The sequence below is a fragment of the Piliocolobus tephrosceles genome, chromosome 6 (assembly GCF_002776525.5).
Source record: "Piliocolobus tephrosceles isolate RC106 chromosome 6, ASM277652v3, whole genome shotgun sequence".
NCBI lineage: Eukaryota > Metazoa > Chordata > Mammalia > Primates > Cercopithecidae > Piliocolobus > Piliocolobus tephrosceles.
This window is the reverse complement of record NC_045439.1, coordinates 13,206,213-13,225,417: the sequence shown is the minus strand read 5'-3', so window position 1 is coordinate 13,225,417 and position 19,205 is coordinate 13,206,213. Positions and strand designations below refer to the sequence as shown.

Here is a 19,205-nt window from a genome sequence, read left to right as displayed (position 1 = left end):
TGTTCATGACTTTGCCGTCTCAGCATCTAGCGATGTTCGGAAAAACTGACAGGATGAAAAAATGATTGCCATCCTTGAAGCTGCTTCCACCTTTTGCACATTAGACTCCCCCCCGCCCAGACCACCAGACTTCCTGGTGCGCAGAACAACACAATGGCTGAGAACTCGGGTTCTGGAGCCAGACTGCCCGGGTTTGAGCCCAAGCTCTGCCAACTTTCTGGCTTGGGACAAGGTGCTCAGTATCTCTGGGCTTTTCTCTTTTGTAAAATGGCACAAATAATAGTACTTAAGTCACAGAGGATCAAAGGAGAGTTCCTAACTCAATGAGGGATTAGAAAAAATTACATTAAGTGTTTAGTGCTGCTTCCAGCATTTCTCCTCCTGTTCATTCATTCCTGGGCCATTTCAAGCCAGTCTTCCCCTTAGCTGTGATAACTGCTTTGTATTTTTTGTTTGTTTTGAGATGGAGTCTCGCTCTGTTGCCAGGCTGGAGTGCAGTGGCGTGATCTTGGCTCACTGCAACCTCTGCCTCTCGGGTTCAAGCGATTCTCCTGCCTCAGCCTCCCGAGTAGTTGGGATTACAGGCACGCACCACTATGCCCAGCTAATTTTTCTATTTTTAGTAGAGACGGGGTTTCACTTCGTTGGTCTCGATCTCCTGACCTCACGATGCACCTGCCTCAGCTTCTCAAAGTGCTGGGATTACAGGCTTGAGCCACCACACCCGGCCTTTTTTTGTTTTTTAGGACAAAAGTCATTTCCAGCTAGAGGTGGAAGTTTCTGAGACTGGGGATCCTGTCTGTTTGGTCTGCCACTCCATATTCCCAGACTCCAGGAGGAGTGGACTCAAGAAATATTCCCTAATGGATTGAGGAGAGGTAAAGCCTAAAGTGGCTCAGGAAGCTAGCCCGAGTTCATTTTTCCAGGAATAATCCCCAAGTGCAGAAATGAACGCTGATTTATTCAATTTTCTTGTTTAGATTTAAGCAGCTCACCCACAGAAACCTTAGATTTTATCTTTATATCCTTCTGTTAAACCTAAGATGGTTACAAACTATAAAGCAATAACTTGTTAGTGAGGCATGAAGAGTGAGATGCTAGGACAGAATTTAGCACTGAAACGATAAAAAACATTTTAAAGTAAGAGCTTGCCAGTTGCAGTGGCTCATGCCTATAATCCCAACACTTAGGGAGGCTGCAGCGGGAGCATCACTTGAGCCCAGGAGTTTGAGACTATCCTAGGCAACGTAGTGAGACCCCTGTCTCTACAAAAAATGTTAGAAATTAGCCAGGCATAGTGGTGTAACACTGACTGTAGCCCCAGCTACTCAGGAGGCTGAGGTGGGAGGATCATTTCAGCCTGGGAAATCGAGGCTGTAGTGAGCCGTGATCACACCACTGTACTCCAGCCTGGGTGACAGAGCGAGACATTGTCTGAAAAATAAAAAATAAAACCTCTTTTGTAGCCATTTTAAAAAATGGAAATTAGAAAACTTTCCGTTTTGCTTTTTTTTTTGAGAATCCTAGACTCTAGATTATGATCTCATTTCCTTTTGAAATTGGAAAATATTACTAAGCCTGGGTGTGAAAGCAAAAGCAAAGCTCAGAATCTAGGCCAGGTCTCTGACCCTCTAAGGGCTCTGAAGAGCAGGACACATCCAGGTGCCTGGTTCACATGGGCGCCATGCTGAGCTTCCTGCAATCCTGCAGGCCCCTGTGAGAGGAACTTTTCACCCAAATTTGTAAAATAAAATTTCTCAGAAATGTCTCAATGAAATAATAGAAAATAATGAAACTGGTAATTCAGAATAAAACGTGTGATTTCCAAGAAAACGATGATGATGATGATGATGATGATGATGATGATAAAATGCCCTGAATGATTGAAATCCTAGAAACAGAGAAAAAATCAACCTAGAAAACCTCCCAGTTCTACCCTCCAGGGGTGCAATGACATCTATAATTGAAGACTATATGCTGCATTAGTGCTAAAACAGACTGTATCCAACTCAGCAGATTCTATACAAGCCATTTATTTGAAATGCCAACTATATGTAGGGTAAAGTCAGTGTTACATGCTTATCAGTAACAGTAGAAAAATAGAAGCAGTGAAAACCTCTGTACAACTGTAATGGTACTCAAAAGAGAAATGTATCATTTTACAATGCTTCACACAGACGAATTCAAGTTTGGAGGTACCTAAATAAAAATACTATATATTTCTTTAAAAATCACTATGTACAATTGAAGCGTAAACAAGTTTTACAAAGTACTGGTTATGCAGGTTGTAGAAAACACTTGCATAGGACATGAAATCAGTTTAAGAAAAATTTCTGAGCCTTTAGCATTGAAGGCACTTGACTTTATAGCAGTAACAGCACAACCACAAGAAATGCAGTGTTGTAGACGGTTTTCCACCGCTCTGAAGCACAGATGTGGTGCATACACAGCAAGGAGAGTTCAGGAACCCTTATCTCTCAGCCACCCCATCAAAGAGCAGGACTTGGTACCGCCTGCCCATGTAACCCAGATACACAGTCACGTGTAGGTACAGAAGATGAAGCTTCCAGAGCTTATCTGACCTCTTAGACAGAACTCACATAAACACACAAATACAAGAGGTTATTTTCAAGACACACACTTGCAAGTAATCTTTCTATAGAAATGGCCACAGCATTATAATATTCAGAATATGGAAGATTGACAGTCTGAGGATTTTCTAGAGGAAAAAAAAAAAATCAAAGGACTTGCCAATAGGATAACTACGTAACAGATATGACAATCTACAGGACAAAAAGACATGTCACCAAATATTGTTCATACAACAGTGTTAATGGAAAACAGTAAAACACCTTTTAGCAGTGTGCATGTTAAGTCTTTTATCTGTAAGATTACCTGTAATGAGGTTTGAAAGTAAATCACTTAGTAGACAAAGTAAACTACCGCAGAACCAGGAATAGCACCCATCACTGCTGCTTTAATAGTCACTCCGGAAAGCTGAAAGTCAACCGAACAATGAAAAAAAGTCAAAGAAGCATTTCCCTTTGAATTCAGTCCTAAAAATATGAATGCCTTGGAATTAATTTCAAAATAAGTATCTTACAAGTGTTTCATGAAACATTTTTTTTCTAAATTCAGCATTATGAAAATATATATTTTGCCAGGTAGTTACTGAGAAACGTCAGTCCTTTCAACTCTAGAGAATGATGCATGGAGGTCGGCTTTGAGCCCCACTGCCGCTGGCGCGTGCTTCCAGTTTGCCTTCTGCATTGGTACCTTAATGCAGATGTACAAGGACTAAGCTCTTTGCTAGAATGGCAACAACAAACCAAAACAAAAATCCAATGAAGGACGGCAGGTATAATAAAGTTTCTGAGGAAGCAAAAACAAGAATTAGGTAAGGCTTCATAAAGAATTCTATAAGAAGACTTAAATATCAAGAATTCACTGAAAACCCTCAAAGCCTAACGGGTTATTGCAGTGTCAGGCTAGCTGAGGTCTAGGGACATGTTCCCAGAAATAAAGCTAAAAGGGGCATGTGCGAATGGGCGTGGAAAACTTAAACAACTATGTTTCAAATGCTTTTTGCCTTTCATGCTGCTGTTTTTTTCCTTAGGAGCCACGGGTTGACTCTGAACTTAAAATTATTCATAAAAATCACAAAACTAAAACAATAACATAAGAAAAAAGACCAACAGCATCTTTAAGAAACTTGAATGTCCTCTCTTGGCTCTAGCATGTAAACGGTAGTTCTCCAACCTCAACACACAGCGGGCACTGGAAGTGGTGATTGTCCAAACGGCCTGATTGTCCACAATCTCAAAAGGAGATCTGGTATTTTTGTGATTTGGTTCTCACTAAATTCCTATACCAAGTAAAATGCCAGTTCCCATGGCCTAAATTTTATTTTATACATATATATGCTTTTATCTGAGAGCAACCTTACTTAGACTTCACATTTATCTTAGTAGAGCATTAAAAAAGATTTAATAGATGGGTTCAAAAGCCAGAGGCACGTAGCTCTTCAACCTACCTTAGTAACCATACTTCACAAGATACATTAAAAGTCCACTAACAGCTCATCTAACACACACAAAACCCACACCTGTTAACCTTCTGCAAGTCACACCAGTCCGCAATCCCACAGATTAAAGCAAGTTTTCCCTTTATACACACAGTTTTAGCCAGGTAAGCTACTGTATGATTAAAAGCAAACTTTATAAACTAAATAATCTTAGGAATAGTGGCCATTTACTTTTATAATTATATTTCAGGGATATGAGAGAATAGTTCATGAATTTTCAGAAAAATGAACGTGTGGGATCAACATCTCTGGTCTAACATTTGGAGAAAAAAAAAAAGGGTCAGGGATGAGTTTTTTCTCCCCATCCAAATTAGGTCTACTGTTTTACTTGCAGTACCAGCGCAGTACATGAACATGTCAACATACATATGTGGTAGAAACACACATCAAGGAATATGATGGCATTCGCTTTTGTTTCTGCAGACAGACAGAGGCTGGGCTTCAAAAGACACCGTTTTCTATTATGAGTCAAATTTCTTACAAATGAGAACAGAGGCCTATGTTTTTCTCTTTAAAAAAGGAGCCTCCAGTGCGATGCACAGCCGACCTGCAGATTAGTGTTAACTCTGGGAGCTCGGGAGCTTGCACCACCAGCGTCACCGAGTGCACCCGTACAGCAGCTAACCAGCCAGGCAGCAGAACGAGCGGCGGCAGTTTGCCGGTGTGTGCAGACACACGACATGTTTCCCATCTTGGAGACTATCTATTGTTCGGGTTTTTCTAAAATGTCAGATTATTCCTGAGTGTATATCCACAGGGTAAAGGAAGAAAAGACCATAAGAGAAACTATAGTTTTGGGAGAAATCAGAGTTGTTGACACCCAATAGAAAACCTATTTACTTCAAAGTGCATGTAATTCATTTATCCGGTAGCTCGTAGAGGCTTCCTAGCCCTGCATAGTTTTCGAGTGAGTGTGAGCGATTCATGGTTTTTTATATATATACATACATAGAAAAAAGGCTCCCAAATATCCTGTAGAGGAAGGAATGTTTGGAAAGCCTCTTTTCTTCTAAGTGCTACGGCTGTGTGTTTATTATGTGTTTGTAAAAATACAAAGTAAATGCTCAAATAATGTTGAAGTAATTTAAAAACTCAAATACTAATATATTTACAGTGGAGAGTAAGAAAAAAACAGTCCTTAGCTCACACATTGCCCTTCCAAGGGAGAGGATCTGGAAAGACCCCATGTGCTCAGTGGTTTAGTAAATGCCAAACCAGCGTCCCAGTGGAGTTCAAGTAGGACATGTAGTGTTTAACTGAAAACATTTTTTTTTTCCTTTTTTGTTGGTGAGAAAGCATTATGCATTACCCAACACCAAAATTTAGACATACTTTGAAAATCGTTTAAAAGAAAACATACGTTTACAAACACCAAATAACATCCATGAGACTGAAGCCCTTTTGTTTTTTTCCCATAGAGAGTAAGACAATTAAAGGCAGCAAGCAGTCAGTTCCCCCATCGCAGCTGGAGAGTTGACGCTCAGAACCAGAAATTCTGTCAGTGTGCCCTTTAAGTTACTTCTCTATTTCCACTGCCTTTTTTTTTTTTTTTGGAGACAGGGTCTCACTGTTGCCCAGGCGGGAGCACAGTGGTGTAATCTTGGCTCACTGCAGTCTTCAACCTCCCAGGCTCAAGCGATCCTCCCACCTCAGCCCCCCAAGTAGCTGGGACTACAGGCGTGCACCACCATGCCTGGCTAGTTTTTTTTTTTTTTTTGTATTTTTTATGGAAATGGAGTTTCGCCATGTTGCCCAGGCTGGTCTTGAACTCCTGAGCTCCAGTGATCTGCCTGCCTCGGCCTCCCAAAGTGCCAATCACAGGTGTGAGTCACTGTGCACGGTCTCCACTGCTTTCTAATTCCAAAGGATGAGATCTCCTTGGAGCCTCATTTGGTGACTCTAATCCTTATGACCAGAATGTGCAGGGATTCTGACTGCATCCACACTGGAAATATAACAGCTTTAGCCTGGCCACAGAAGGCTTTTCTCCTTCCTGTTCTTTCCTGAACCAGCAAACTTCAGGACCCTGACTGGACTCCCGCTGGAGGAATGAAGCCCAGCTCCTAGGACTTATTTAAAAAAAAAAGGACATTAGATTTATGGAGGCTGAGTGGGAAGATCTCTGAACTGAAACAATTACTGAAAAGAGAGGAGCATTCTGACGTGCTGTTCTTTGGAATTTCTATAATTAAAAAATAAACACAACTATTCCGTAAGAAAATACATCTTAGTGTGCAATCCAATGCACATGGATTGGTAGATGGAAGGTAAAATGCAAAAAAGTATGAAAATACAGTCCTTTAAATGTGGCAATAAAGTTTAACATACTGATATAAAATCAATACAGAGAAAATAAATGTACAAGTGCAAAAAAATTCCATCATTTGTAAAGAGAAATAAAAAGTGCCAGCCTGCTTGTTCTTAAAATGCTTCCCGACATAATTGTTCAAACACAAATCAGACAGATGCAACATTTAAAAAAAAAAAAAACCTTTGTAGCATGCTGTGTCTAATAAACACATATATACACAAAAACTACAACAAAATCATGTGAAACGGAGTTATCAGCTGGCATGATAAACTGGTCTGTAAGTTGTTGGGTTACATCATCAAATGGGATGTTTCACATCTCAGGCACAGACGACTTGGAGGTTGCTCTCAGAGGGCAGACTTTTTGTAGAGGAAGTCCGGCTTGCTTGGTGACCTCCTTCCTCTGCTTATGGAATCTTCCCTTTCCAAATCTGTATTTCTCTGAGCTCCATGGCCCAGGGACTCACTGTCTGCCAGTCTTCTACTGGATCTCTCCTCGGGAGCTTCAGAGCTACATGCAGAAAGTGAAGGTCTGTTAGGAGTCAGCCCAAAAGTCAAGTCAGTTTCTACTGCGGTTCGTCCCCTGACATGGGCTGGACCGGTACTAGCATTTTCTGGGGCTGCCAAAGGAAAGTCTGACCGCTGGGGAGGTTGCTCAACGACGTCCAGGTGTATCGGCTCATTCTTTTGTCTGTGTAGATGCCCATCAGGGGAAAGTGGATATTCTCTCCTAGCTTCTTCCTGTTTTTTAGGAGACGTCTGGCCAGGTAGGTAGGCTGACTTTAAGCCACTTGGTGATGCCTTATTGTGGCTGTACAAATCGGGACCAAAATATCCACCTTGCGAAGGGGAAGGGGTGCGTCTGCTGGGAGCAGGAGTAGAAGGTCTGCAAGCAGCATTTGAGAAGTCATAGAAATCCGGATATTCCTGTGGATTTTCTCTGGCGTCTGTTTTTTGCTCTAGTGTGTGTTTTTTCCGAGAAGTGTGTGTATGTCTCTGTGAAATACATGACAGATGCTGGGGAGGCCCTGGTCCTGCTTCAGAAACTGACTGGCTTAATTCTGTGTCTACAGCAAGCTCTGGAAGCCTCCTGTCCTTGAGTGACAGTGTGGACACACCCACTGCGATGTCGGGCATCAGATCATTCAGCACAGGTTGTGTTCGCTGCAGACAGAGACAAAAATGGTGGGAGGGTTAAAAAAAAAAGGACCCATCCCCTGTAAAAATGATGTTCACTGATTTTGTTTCCCAATTATAAAAGTAACACATACTGATTTTTTTTTTTTTTTTTTGAGATGGAATCTCACTCTGTCTCTCAGGCTGGAGTGCAGTGGCGTGATCTCAGCTCACTGCAACCTCCACCTCCCGGGTTCAAGCGATTCTCCTGCCTCAGCCTCCTGAGTAGCTGGGATTACAGGTACATGCCACCACGCCCAGCTCCTTTTTTTGTATTTTTAGTGGACACACGGTTTCACCGTGTTAGCCAGGATGGTCTCGATCTTCTGACCTCGTGATCTGCTCGCCTTGGCGTCCTAAAGTGCTGCGATTACAGATGTGAGCCACCGCTCCTGGCTGAATTTTTAAGAATTATAAAAATATAGAAAGCTATAAATATAGGCAAAAAAAATCACTCCAACCTTTTGAACAGAGATACCACTGTTAGCATTTTGAGGTCTTTTTTTCTCCTTTGTATATATATTAATTTTAATGAAATTTAGTACATATATAATCTGTCACTAAATCTTTGAGATCACCATTTTAAATTATTATGTCACATTCTACTGCATCAATGAACCATGACTTAATTTAATCATTCTGCTACTATTGGACATTTAGGTTGTTTACAATTTTTCATTATTACAGTTAAGACTGCAATGAACATACAAATAAATTACCTTTAAAGGGAGTTTTATTTAAAATATAAAGTAGTAGAATTTTGTAATTGTAGAACCGAGGGCCTGGGCCAACAGGATGGGAATCTGGCTTACCAAACATGGCCAGCCTTTGCCATTCTGTGGGGGGAAGCAGAGAGGGGAGGTAGAGAGGTCTAAGAAGCTGAGAAAGGCTTTCTGTGCTAACAGTTCTCCTGCAAACGTGGCGAACTTTCCTGAAACCCATTGGACTTTCTGTCACAGTGTGGCACACACCAATCCCACAGAGTGACATGGTAGAGGAAGAGCAAGGATTCTCTGTATGCCCAGGCAAAGCGGCATGACAGGAAGCAGAGTGACTATGGTGGGCAGACCAGGCTGATTTTCCAGAAAAAGGCTAAAACGACAAAGATTGTGCTGAAACTTCAGTGCACTGAGCTCAACTGCAGATCTAAGAGGATGCTGGCTATTAAGAGATACAAGCATGTTGAACCAGGAGAAGATAAGACAAAGGGACAAGTGATCCAGTTGTAAGCATCATCTTTTGTTTCATGGTGAAAATAATAAAATCTTGAGGTTGGCCGGGCACAGTGGCTCACGCCTGTAATCTCAGCACTTTCGGAGGCCAAGGTGGGCAGATCATGAGGTCAGGAGTTCGAGACCAGCCTGACCAACATGGTGAAACCCTGTCTCTACTAAAAATACAAAAATTAGCTGGGCGTGGTGGTGCACGCCTATAATCCCAGCCACTCAGGAGGATCACTTGAACCCGGGAGGCGGAGCTTGCAGTGAGCTGCGATCGCACCACTGCACTCCAGCTTGGGCAACAGAGTGACACTCCATCTCAAAAAATAAATAAATAAATAAATAAACAAATAAAATAAAATAAAAATAAAAAATAAATAAAATCTTGAGGTTATGTTAAAAAGTTGAGAAAGAATCATAATTTGACTCAAGCTTCCAATAAGCCATATTTTAATGAAGTTTCCCTGAACTAACAGGTCAATCTTTTCTTCTAACTTGCTACTGATAGCATGTGACTGAGTAGGAAGACTTAAAAATCTTTTTTTTTTTTTTGAGACAGTCTCACTCTGTCATCCAGGCTGCAGGACAGTGGTGTGACCATAGCTCACTGCAGCCTCAACAACCTCCCAGGTTCAAGTGATCATCCCACCTCAGCTCCATGAGTAGCTAGGGCTGCAGGCATGTGCTACCACATCTAGCTAATTTATTTGTTTATTTGGTAGAGTCAGGGTCTCACTATGTTTCCTAGGCTGGTTCTGAACCTCTGGGCTCAAGTGATCCTCCCACTTCAGCCTCCTAAAGTGTTGGGATTACAAGTGTGAGTCATGGCACCTGGCCAAAAAAAAAAAAAAAAGAAAAGAAAAATCACTATGTTTTTCAAGTGTGTTATATAAAACCTCTAATACAGTGTAAAATCAAGCAAAGAATCCTCTATCAATTTACTAGCCACTAGCCCTGGCTACTACGATTCTGAGTGAAGTGGGGGCTCTGCCGATGAGCTTCAGAGGCAGAGGCACGCCTGAGGCCTCATTTTCTGCTCATCTTCTGAATGGGGAGTTTTCCCACATTATTCCTGATGGTATACTGTACTTAAGTAGGTGTAAGTAGCTCTTGCTTCTTGTCCCATTAAAGCATGTGGTAGAATAGTGGATTTTACAGAATAGTAGAAGTTAGGGACAAACTGTAGACCTGTACTTGAACAGAACATGAAACCGGTATATTCCTTTTTGCTGCTCAGTAACCCCATTCCTTCCTAATCCTGCCAAATAAGCATAAAGATAAGAAGATACTCAACTCCTCCATACACACCTCTTGGTCTCTCTCCTCCTGTCTTTTCTCATTCAAGTACACTAGCGTTTTTCCCTCTTTTCCATACCCCTCAAGTCTATGCCTGCCATTTGTCAGCAATACTTCTGGGCACTGCTGAGTCCCAGTGGGGCTCTTGGGCCAAGAAAATTGCTTCTAATAGTCCATAAACCGAATATGAAGCAAGTTACTGAAGTGCTGACTTACCACTTGCTTCTCAGATGCTGCTGCTGCTGCTGCCGCTGCTGCCGCTGTTGCTGTTGAGGTGGTGGTGGCGGCAGCAGCAGCCACCGTCTGTCTGCCCAGTCCTGCAGTGCTGGTACAATCAGGTGGTGCAGCTTTCACACTCGGCAAGTAGACTGGGGGAGGGCCAGCTTTAGGAGCTGTTCTGGAGTGGAACAGCGAATGATTACAGGGATAAGAAAATGAACGTGAAGGGTGCTGACTGGGAGGTCTTTGTTTCCAGCCTGCTTTGAGTTGGTTATGGATTGGGGTAGCTGGGGGGTGGTAGGGAGGTGGTGGAGGGGGCAAGGGTGGATGGAAGGCCACAAAAGAGTCCAGATCTGTAAACATGGTTTCTGCAGGAGGGGTGCTGTTTACGCGACATCTCCCAGGTTGCCTCATTGTCAAGAGTGGACTTTCATCCCCAAAACGTTCATCAGGAAAGAATTTGTGAGGATTCTAAGAAAGATAAAAAAACAAACAAAAAACAAAAATGGACATTTATTAGCAGATTTCATAAATAGAAATTTATAGGCTGAGAGAATTAAGTGAGGTACTTAAGAAAACCACAGTCAGCAAGAATAAAAGGCATAATTTATTTTTCTAGGCCAGAAGCCCAAGAAAAAAAATCACCTTAGTTATAGCACAAAGGCACAGAGTGCAGCCTAGGACACAGCCATGAAAGAAAGCTGCTTGATCGAATGCTCCACAAGCAGGTCACTCATCTCAGATTATGTGATAATGCAAAAACCGGTAATAAAACCAAACTCTAATATGTCTTTGCTAAGAGATTAACATTAAATGCCAAAGGAAGAAAGGAATACAACTGAGGATGTTCTAGAAACTTTCTGACAAAACATCTATGCCTTCTCTGTCTGAAATAAAAACTACAAAATACTATTCGTTACCCATTATACATGACTAAGTTTGACCAATATTTTGGTAAACATAAAAGAATATGTCATGCAATTTAAGATATCAAATTCAGACACAATTCAGAATGGCAAAAGGAAAAGAAATGAGTAGAAAACCAGACTATATATTTTAAGGAGAAAAACTGTAGCAAAAAATGAAAATCAACAACCTAAAACAAGAACCTAAAAATGTTCAGTAGAAAATTAGGACAGCAGGGGAAAAAAAAAGAAAAAGAACTTAAAAATGGTTTGCTGACTTGCTGAAGAACCCTATGCCATGTTTATTCATTCGTTCATTCATTCGTTTGTTCGTTCATTCATTTCATTCACTCACTTATTTTTCTGAGACAGGGTTTCATTCTGTTCATTCATTCATTCATTCATTCACTCACTTATTTTTTTGAGACAGGGTCTCATTCTGTCGCCCAGGCTGGTGTGCAGTGGTGCAATCATGGCTCACTGCAGCCCTGACCTTCTGGGCTCGAGTGATCCTCCCACCTAATCTTCCCAAGGAACCGGGACTACTGTGCATACCACTGTGCCTGGGTAATTTATTGTATTTTTTGTAGAGATAGGGTTTTGCCATATTGCCCAGGCTAGTCTTAAACTGTTGAGCTCAAGCGATTCGCCCGCCTGGGCCTCCCAAAGTGCTGGGATTACAGCCATTGTGTCCAGCCTATCCTTTTTTGTTTGTTTGTTTTTGAGACGCGGTCTTGCTCTGTCACCCAGGCTGGAGTGCAGTAGTGCGATCTTGGCTCACAGCAAACTCCACCTCCCAGGTTCAAGCGATTCTCTTGCCTCAGCCTCCCGAGGCTGGACTACAGGCCCACGCCACAACACCTGGCTAATGTTTGCATTTTTAGTAGATATGGGGTTTCACCATGTTGGCCAGGCTGGTCTAGAACTCCTGACTTCAAGTGATCCGCCCACCTTGGCATCCCAAAGAGTTAGTGTGGGGAAAAGAAAGAGAGATCAGACTGTTACTGTGTCTATGTAGAAAGAAGTAGACATAAGAGACTCCATTTTGTTCTGTAATAAGAAAAATTCTCCTGCCTTGAGATGCTGTTAATCTGTAACCCTACCCCCAACCCTGTGCTTGCAGAGACATGTGCCATGTTTACCCAAGGTTTAATGGATTTAGGGCTATGCAGGATGTGCTTTGTTAAACAAGTGCTTGAAGGCAGTATGCTTGTTAAAAGTCATCACCACTCTCTAATCTCAAGTACCCAGGGACACAAACACTGGGAAGGCCGCAGGGACCTCTGCCTAGGAAAGCCAGGTACTGTCTAAGGTTTCGCCCCATGTGATAGTCTGAGGTATGGCCTTGCGGGAAGGGAAAGGGGAAAGACCTGACCGTCCCCCAGCTCCAGCCCGACACCCGTAAAGGGTCTGTGCTGAGGAGGATTAGTAAAAGAGGAAGGCCTCTTTGCAGTTGAGATAAGAGGAAGGCATCTGTCTCCTGCTGGTCCCTGGGCAATGGAATGTCTCAGTGTAAAACCCGATTGAATGTTCTATTTACTGAGATAGAAGAAAACCGCCTTAGGCCTGGAGGTGAGACATGCTGGTGGCAGTACTGCTCGTTAATGCACCAAGATGCTTATGTAAGTGTGCATCAAAGCACAGCACCTTTTCTTAACCTTATTTATGACACAGAGACATTTGTTCACATGTTTTCCTGCTGACCCTCTCCTCACTATTACCCTATTGTCCTGCCACATCCCCCTCTCTGAGATGGTAAAGATAATGATCAATAAATACCGGGGGACCTCAGTCTCTCCTCCCACCTGACGAGAGAAACGCCCACAGGTGTGGAGGGGCAGGCCCCCTTCAGTTGGGATTATAGGCGTGAGCCACTGCGCCTGACCACATCCTGTCCTTTTAAAGGGTATGGATTAAAGGGGTTTGGAGTTTGTAGCAAGAAAATGAATCACCTGACCAGATGAAATTAAATTTTATTTAAGGCTCTGATTCAATGGCTGTGATCAGACTAGTTTACAAATTTTATCTTAACTGCAAAACCAGTGCTATTGTTTTTGTACCTAATAATTACTAGAAATAAGTTTTTTCTTTTTTCCTGGTAGGTTAAAAAAGAAAGCACTTATTGTCTGATTCTCATGCTTGGGTTTGAACCCTCATGCAAGAAATTTCTTATAAGATGGAAAAGAGAAATGAAAGTGGGCATGTGGAAGGTGTGTAAGTGTGGTAGTAGACCAAACCTCAAACCTAGTGACCAAACAAAGAAGAGAGAGCAGTGGAAGTTCAGAATTTTCTACTTCCATGCCCTCTCTGTTTGGGCATGCACACTATGGAATTTTTTAGCAGTCACCACTTGTATGCTTGCTATATACCAAAAATATAGCTGCTGTACAATAGCACTCTGGATCTTCATAACAATTTATGTTACAGATAAAGAGCTGTTGATGCCCAAGGTGGTTAAGTAACTCATTCCAAGTTAACCAACTAGTCAGCAGCAGAGCCGGGATCTAAACCCAGTTCTCATTCTAGGCCTCTGCTCAGTCCACTCCATGACGCTGCCTCTCACCAGGAGGGACTTGCAGGTTATCAAAGACACCAAAGGCAGCGAAAAGGCACATATGAAGAAAATGAAATAAGCCAAGGACTCGTCAGGATGTCTACAATACTGCCTGTCTGGTGATTGAGGCTCCCTATTTTAAACAGTTTAATGTCACTTCCTACCTGCAACAGCTCTGCAGCAGCATCTGCAAGACCAAACTCTCTTAGCACTCGAATCTGAATTTCATAGCTGACGGTGGCGCCTTCCCCGCAGTTCAGGGCATAGGCCCTCTGCACCTGCTCCGTGTGCCGCAGTTCCTGCAGTCGTCTGACCATGTCTTTCATAATGAGGAGACGAGGAACTGGAAGGAGAAAAACAGTGGGCAAGCAAAATTCCTGAGCTACACAAAAGATGACCCTGTGAGCCCAAGGGAAAAAAGCATGTATTTCATACCAGAATCTTATAAGTTTTTTAGATGGTATTTTAATTTCCTGGGGACATATTCATTTATATATCTCTAATTAGTTTTCAAGGTTTTAAAATTTCACTATGCCCAAAAGGCTCTTGATCATACTGAACAGCCTGAGTTATATTATTTTAGTTTACAGTTCAAATACATTTTTACTTGCATGTATTCTCATCTGAATCTCAGGATATTTCGGAAGTCTTTAAATATATTCATTCCATTATTCAAATAATTTTTTGAGTCCTGACTATGCACCAGGGATTGGACTTGGATATTAGGGTGCACAGAATGAAACACATGATTCCTCTTCAAAAGTTTCTGGCTTAGTGATATGAACTAAACCAGAAGTAAACAAATACAATATAAGGTCATAAATGCTCCTGGAGAGAAATATGTAAAGGACACTGAGGCACTGGGAGGAAGGGGCACCCAGCCAGATTGGGGACAGACAAGAAAGGCGTCAAGGTGTACACAGAGCAGATTCTTGAAGAATGAAGGGAAACCAGATGGGCAAAAAAACTTTCTGAGCAGAAGGACTGGGTATGTGTAAAACATGCTGAGACAGCCTGGCAGAAGTGGTTGGCATGGCCAGCAGAACTTAGGGTTCAGAGCTATAAGCAGGAAGAGTGTGAAGAGAGGAGGCAGAAAGATGGCTACTGGCAGATCATGGATAAAGAATTTAAACTGTACCCTATGCACAACAGGCAGTCACTTTTGCAGGAGGATGACAGGAACAGAGCTGTGAACAAGTGCACTCCGATGTTAATGTAAAATGGGCAGGCATGCTGTGACTGGAAGGCTAAATCAAGCTTGCTGTCTGCCTTTGTAAATAAAGTTTTACTGGAATGTAACTTACCCATTCATTTAGGTACTGTCTATGGCTGTTGTATGGGAGGTGAGTAGACAGAGGTAACAGAGACTGCATGGCTTACAAAGCCTGAAGTATTTACTATCTGGCTCTTTCTGGAAAAAGTATGCTGGCCGACCAGCCAGTATAAAAGACAGAATTTTGAGTAAGATGAGAGATGGGAACACTGGCTAGAAACCTGAACTAGGGCTATAGCTGTAGGGCTGCAGAGGGGATGGAATCTATAAATATTTATGAGAGAAACTGACTAGAGCAGTGATTATTATTTTTTAGGGATAAAAGGAACTAGCATTTACTGAGTGCTTACTTTGTGCCAGGCAAACTCCTGTGCACATTACTCATGGTGCTTCATTAAATCCTCACAATTCTAGAAAGGAGGTATGCGCCCCAATTCATGGATGAGGAAATTAATGTTCAGGAAAGAAAATATTAATACCATGTCCAAAGTCATACAAAGTAACAGAGCCAATATATGAGCCCCTAATCCTCTGCAACAAGCTATCTATCCTTTCATGAATGTGGTGGGCAGGGAAGTAAGAAGCAGCCAGGATGCTACCAGAACAGGGCCATACCTCATTAGCTAAACAATAGAGAGACAAGCCTTATTTTTCTGAGCATACTTACTTGAGAATGTCTAGACTTTTGAGATTGAGTTCTAAGATTAAATTATGCTGATTTTCAACTGCATTAACTCAAGCCTAAAAAGCCAGGCTAATTAGCAAAGCTTCAAAATCTGCATAAATCAGCTAAAGAAATATTTCTCTTCATGCTTTTAACTAATGTATATTTCAAGTAAATATGCAGTGGCCAAATTTGATAAGGTAACAACTGAAGAAAGTCATGAGCCCCAGAATAAAATATACGTATTCAATTAAAAGTTCTGTCACTATGTCTTTTATGCATCTTTAATTACAATAGACATTTATAAGCAGAAATAAATATTGCTATAGTGTGCTGGTTTTTATTTTGAATCTTGCAATGACAATTAGCAAGAGCTACAAGTTTCTGACCACCAGATCACTGTCGCTTTTTTTAGACTTCCTTGGTTAAAGTCAACATTTACTGATGCTCAAACGTTTTTGGACATGACAGTTATACTCTGATCGATGGCCAATTCCCCTAAAGTCATAAGATATAAACCTGTGCTACAGTAAACTTCCCAGAGCAGAGCTTGGGAAATTGGATCTCTAGGAAACCCACAGTGATCACATTTTGGAAGGCCACAGACTCAAAGGTATAATAGACTAGAAAGGCCACAGATTCAAAGGTATAATAGTGCACTTAACCCTCCCAAAGGGTCTTGTAACCTGAGAAATACCCTATAGTGATAAAAAAAAAAAAAAACAAAACTTAATTCCTCTAAACCAGTGGTTCCCAAAATGGGTGACTTTGTCCCACAGGGCACAACTGGCAAAGTCTAGAAACATAAAAATGTTTCCAAAAGGTTTTCGCAGAGGTGTGCATGCATGCACATATGTGCTCCTAGCATTTAGTGAGTACAGAGTACAGGCCAGGGATGCAGCTGACCACCCTACAAAGCACAGGACAGCTCTCCATTAACAGAATAATCCGGCCCCAAATGTCAGTAAGACCAAGGCTGACAAACTCAAGGGTAAACTGACAAACTCTATACACTTAGTAATACAAAATAAAATATAAAGCAAAAGTTTTGATTTAAAAGTATTTACTCTTTAAGGTGAACAAGGCATAAAGGGTATTGAAATGTGGAGAGAATTAGCATATACAGAGGGGTTCAAACATCAGCAATTTCAAAAAATAGTAAGATTATTCATTTAACTATAAACACCCAATATACTGCCTTACCTGGAATTTCGTTGGCTACAACTGAAGGAGGGCTTGACTGGTTGCTGCTGATCTGCTGGTGGCTGATCATGTGACAACACTGGGGCACGGCATTATTGACCATGTAGAGTGTGTCTGGCACATTGGACATCCTAACCATTCGCAAGCGCACAAGATCCGTTTGTTCCACCATCATCTCATCCAGCACTGACTGAAATAATCATTCAGTATTAACAAAACCAGTCAACCTTCCTCTGTTAAACCACATTTGAAGGAAGATTATTACTTTCATCAAATAAAAAGGGATTTAATTTACTTCTATTTTATAAATGTTAATATTAGTGGTGAAACAAAGTTCTCCTACATCTTTAACTTTTAAAGACTCTTTCAGCAGCATGTTTGAAAAGACATAACCATCTTTTGAAAAGTCTGCTTTTAATTAGAAGTATTTGAAATGTGAAGGATATAAAATTAATCAGAAATAAATTACACATAATATTATAATAAAGAAAACAATGTATACATGTGCTAAATAACAAAGCCAACAAAGTGCTCGAAATACAAATACTGAAGATTGATAATCAGGGCCAGGCGTGGTGACTCATGCTTGTAATCCCAGCACTTTGGGAGGCTGAGGTGGGTAGATCACTTGAGGTCAGGAGTTCAAGACAAGTCTGGCCAACAAGGTGAAACTCCATCTCTACTAAACATGCAAAAATTAGACGGATGTGGTGGCGGGTGTCTATCATCCCAGCTACTCGAGAGGCTGAGGCAGGAGAACTGCTTGAACTCGGAAGGAGAAGGATGAAGTAAGCCGAGATCTCACCATTGCACTCCAGCCTGGGTGACAAGAATGAAACTCTGTCTTTAAAAAAAAAAAAAAAAAGATTGATAATCAATTCAAGAGACCTATAAATAAACCAATTTTTCTTTTTTGAAGAAAAAAAAAAATGTTGCCTGGGCTGGAGTGCAGTGGCGCCATTATGGCTCATTGCAGTCCTGACCTCCCGGGCTCAAGAAACCCTCCCACTTCAAGTCTCTTGAGTAGCTGGGACTGCAACAGCACACCACCACACCTGGCTAATTTTTATTTATTGATTTTTATTTTTTGTAGAGACAGGGTCTCACTAGGTTGCTCAGGCTGGTCTTGAACTCCTGGACTCAAGTGATCTTCCTGCTTCAGCCTCCCAAAGTGCTGAGATTACAGGTGTAAGCCACCACACCTGGTCTAAAAATGAGAAACATTTTGAGGCAACTTGATTGTATACTCATTGAGTATACACACTGTTTGGTCTGTTAAATTTATTTCAGAAAGCTTAATAGTGATTTCTTACTTTCAAAGACTACCAGTTCCTCAAAAGGCCACTCAGTTTTTTTTTTTTTTAAAAGACTGGTTCTTACTCTGTTGCCCGGGTTGGAGTGCAGTGGCTCACTGTGCAGCCTTTGCCTCCCAGGCTCAGGTGATTCTCTGAAATCAGCCTCCTGAGTAGCAGAAATCAGGGTGCATGCCACCACAACTGGCTCAATTTTTCCTTTTAGTGTTTGGTAGAGATGGGGTTTTACCATGTTGCCCAGGATGGACATCTGAAAGTTCTTATGGCTGAACATCTAATAAAAATTAGATGTTTCATTTTCACATTATCATATTTTCCCAGACAGTTTTTCATGTTACAATATACATAATGCCAACTAGTTACTTAACAGGCCCGAAATTTTTTCTTACTTTGTGCATTTATTCTAAAACTAAACATAATTCCCAACGGTCAGCTGTTACAAGAGGTCGTGGCATTCCTTTAATTTACGAACGAAGTCAAAAAGTGGGCAATCTTCTTTCAGAACATTTCCCCCATCCTCAAGATCACAAAATAGTGACAACCATTTTCAGTAAGTGGTAACAATTTGCAAGGCAATTAAGTTAACAAGGCAACTAAAATGAGAAAAATATAAAATGCATTTTAACATAACCTAAGTTTTAAAAACATGCTTAATTAAAATTAAACATTTCAGAAAACTATTCTGTTGAGTAGTCAAACTAGAACTTACTTTCATTTTCCCTACTGTTGAAAATATAGGCTATTTTCAAATATTTAAGTAATACTACAATGAACCACTTTGTGCATATGGTTTGTAATAAAGTAGTCTACTATCTTCAAATGGTTTTCATTACCTTTGCTTCTTCCACATAGGGAGAGAAGAGTCGCGGACGAACATAGATGCCAGCATTTTTTTGCCGCAACCAGGCATTTGACTTTCCGCCTTCTGTTGTAGGAAGCATATCTGATGGAGGAGTACTAATCAAGCCTCTTTTCATCTAAAAAGAAA

The 19,205-nt window shown here is 41.3% G+C and overlaps 1 protein-coding gene across 3 annotated transcripts in view; it reads right to left on the bottom strand.

The window, feature by feature from the left end:
• Positions 1–2,017: 2,017 nt before the first annotated feature.
• Positions 2,018–19,205, bottom strand: part of BTBD7 (BTB domain containing 7) — a 114,615-nt gene continuing 97,427 nt past the window's right edge. For 2 of the 3 annotated variants that reach the window (XM_023205529.2, XM_023205528.2), the window contains 5 exons: positions 19,051–19,194; positions 16,905–17,094; positions 13,929–14,107; positions 10,303–10,776; positions 6,511–7,558 (listed from right to left, as the gene is read on the bottom strand). In XM_023205529.2, the coding sequence (XP_023061297.2) occupies positions 6,743–7,558; positions 10,303–10,776; positions 13,929–14,107; positions 16,905–17,094; positions 19,051–19,194 (1,803 nt within the window). In that variant the 3' untranslated portion in view covers positions 6,511–6,742. Of the gene's footprint in view, positions 7,559–10,302; positions 10,777–13,928; positions 14,108–16,904; positions 17,095–19,050; positions 19,195–19,205 lie in introns of all 3 variants that reach the window. The other variant, XM_023205527.3, reaches the window with a different exon arrangement.